Genomic DNA, 2,500 nt, shown 5'->3' on the forward strand with positions numbered 1-2,500 from the left:
TAAGGTTTTGACTTTACTGTATTGGAAGATTATGAAAAAAAGTGTTGGTACAAGTTTTTTTTTTTTATTGCATTTGATTTTCCAGTACTAGGTGACTATGGCCAGATCTTTTCACTATTGCTCTCAGTATAATCACATAACCTTTACAGGGCAATAGCAGCTTCAGCTCCAATACTGCAGTTCACTGATCTGACCCCTTGTGAGAAGTTTGGTCAACTGGTCACAGCAGACTTTGCCAAAGAGTCCAGTGAATGTGCTGAGGTCATTCGAAAGTCCTGGGCTGCTATTGATACTGTCACTGCAGTTGGTAAGGAAGGGCAACTTTGATTTGTTTTCACTTGCATTCATTCAGATTTAAAAAAAAAAATTGGAGGCCTAGATGGTATTCTTGATGAATTAGTAGATTTACTAATGTTTTATAAAGTTTAATCTGTCTCTCACAAACTCCTTCTTCCATTTTCTCAATTTTTTTCTTATTATTTCTTATTCTCTCTCATTCTCTTATTATATTTCATTCTCTCTTTTTATTTTTCAATCTCTCTCTTTCCTTAGGTACCCTGTAACATTATGTTATTAGTGACTGTACAAGGTCTCTTTGAATACAAAGGTTCAATTTAAATTGTAACACCCCTTCTATGATTTTATATATTACTTTTCCTATTCTTTACATCAGATTCTGGGCTAACTTGGCTTTCTAAGGAATGGAAGTTATGCAAGCCATTAAAAGGGAAGGATGATGTTAAATCACTGAAAGCATATTTGATGGATGTTTGGACCAATTTGGCTATGGTGGATTATCCCTATCCATCTAATTTCCTGGCACCTCTTCCTGCTTACCCAATCAAGGTAAGGATTTTAGCAGTCAAGTCTTTCACCTCGGTAAAAATCTCTTTTTTAATACATTTTAGAATACTTTCATTATTTTTAGTTGTAGTTAGTAGCAAATAAGAATTTAAGACCAAGAATGTTTTGTATTGCATATTATTTGTCAGTAAATTTGGCTTTGTAAACTTGATATTATAAATATTCTTTTAGGAAGTATGCAGCCAGTTGACAAACCCAGGGCATGGGCCAAAGTTGCTGTTAGAAGAATTATTCAGTGGCCTTACTGTTTATGTCAACTTCACGGGAGAGGCTGAGTGTGTCAACATAGATCAGCAAGCAGACGTCAGGTTGGATGATCGTGGATGGGATTTCCAGGTAATCAGGGGTTTTCCTTTTTTGATCAGAAATATAATTTCATGTTACAGCTGGTACCTTATAACATTTCAATTCACTGATGAGGGTGCCTTCCAGATGAATTCATAATCTCTTGTGATAATGATTTAAAGGATAACAGTTGATATTTTAATTGCTTTCTAAATGCACATTGGATATTTATTGACTGTTTTTCTTCAGGCATGCACAGAAATGGTGATGCCATTTTGCTATGATGGAGTCAGTGACTTTTTTGAGCCAGCAGCTTGGAACTTTGAGGAATATGCAGAAGACTGCTATCAAAAATGGGGAGTATACCCTCGTCCACTGATGGCACCAAAAATATACGGGGGGAAGGAATTATCAGCAGCAAGCAACATTGTTTTCAGGTAAAGTTGCACATCCAAGTAAAAGTGTAATGAATGAATATTAATTTGGCGACATCCGTTAGTTTGGTAACTTGATATTAATTACCATTTAATTTTAATTCCCAGCAATGGTAACTTGGACCCATGGTCAACTGGAGGAGTCTTATGGAATGTGAGTGAGTCAGTGGTCTCTGTGATTATCCCAGAAGGTGCACACCATCTCGACCTGAGAGGCTCTAATCCCAACGACCCTCAGTCTGTTATTGATGCACGAAGAATTGAAAAGGACTTTATCAGGACATGGATAAATGAGTATAGGAATGATCACAATATCATCAGTGTTGACATTAATAGTACCAATACTTCTCAAGTGGCAGAGCCTAATTTATAAATCTCTTTAGCATAACAGAACAATGATATCTTCACTCATGATGTTACTTTGTCACATTGATGTTGTAGGGATTTTATATTTTTTTAGTTAAGTTGGTTTGTATGTAAAACTTTGATATGATGCCATTTCCAAGGTTGTAAAAGATTTGGTTGTATTATTTGTAGATTCTTGATTATTCAGCAGAGATAAATTATTTTAAAATTACACTTTTCAATTACACTTTTCAAGATTCCCAAGCAACAGGTTAGCCATGGGTCAACTACAAGTTATTGGTGTCATTCTGCAAAATGAGAGACATTGTGCTGTTGTTATTTTGTTAGTACATTACATACATACTTGTTTCCCTTTGTTAAAATAAAGTGACTTGATAAAATCTAAACTACAGCATTTAGTCCCCAAATTAGACGACTGTAAGCTGATACCCAGCTAACATGGGGACGTCAGCTCGACGTCTACCAATGGTCAGCATCTTCGGATTTTGTTGGGGTCGCCAGGCGACGTTGGACAGCCAAACTTCAATTTAAGATAGAAAATTTCTTAAAAT

The 2,500-nt window shown here is 35.8% G+C and overlaps 1 protein-coding gene across 1 annotated transcript in view; it reads left to right on the forward strand.

Moving 5' to 3' along the window:
• Positions 1-2,335, forward strand: part of LOC122257370 (lysosomal Pro-X carboxypeptidase) — a 5,568-nt gene extending 3,233 nt beyond the window's left edge. The window contains exons 5-9 of the mRNA XM_043022626.2: positions 150-307; positions 674-846; positions 1,036-1,200; positions 1,399-1,586; positions 1,692-2,335. Of these exons, the coding sequence (XP_042878560.1) occupies positions 150-307; positions 674-846; positions 1,036-1,200; positions 1,399-1,586; positions 1,692-1,956 (949 nt within the window). The 3' untranslated portion in view covers positions 1,957-2,335. The remainder of the gene's footprint in view (positions 1-149; positions 308-673; positions 847-1,035; positions 1,201-1,398; positions 1,587-1,691) is intronic.
• Positions 2,336-2,500: the final 165 nt, after the last annotated feature.

Source organism: Penaeus japonicus, unplaced genomic scaffold (genome assembly GCF_977035675.1).
Source record: "Penaeus japonicus unplaced genomic scaffold, GWHDUDI00000001_assembly GWHDUDI00000003, whole genome shotgun sequence".
In the NCBI taxonomy this organism is placed as follows: Eukaryota; Metazoa; Arthropoda; class Malacostraca; order Decapoda; family Penaeidae; genus Penaeus; species Penaeus japonicus.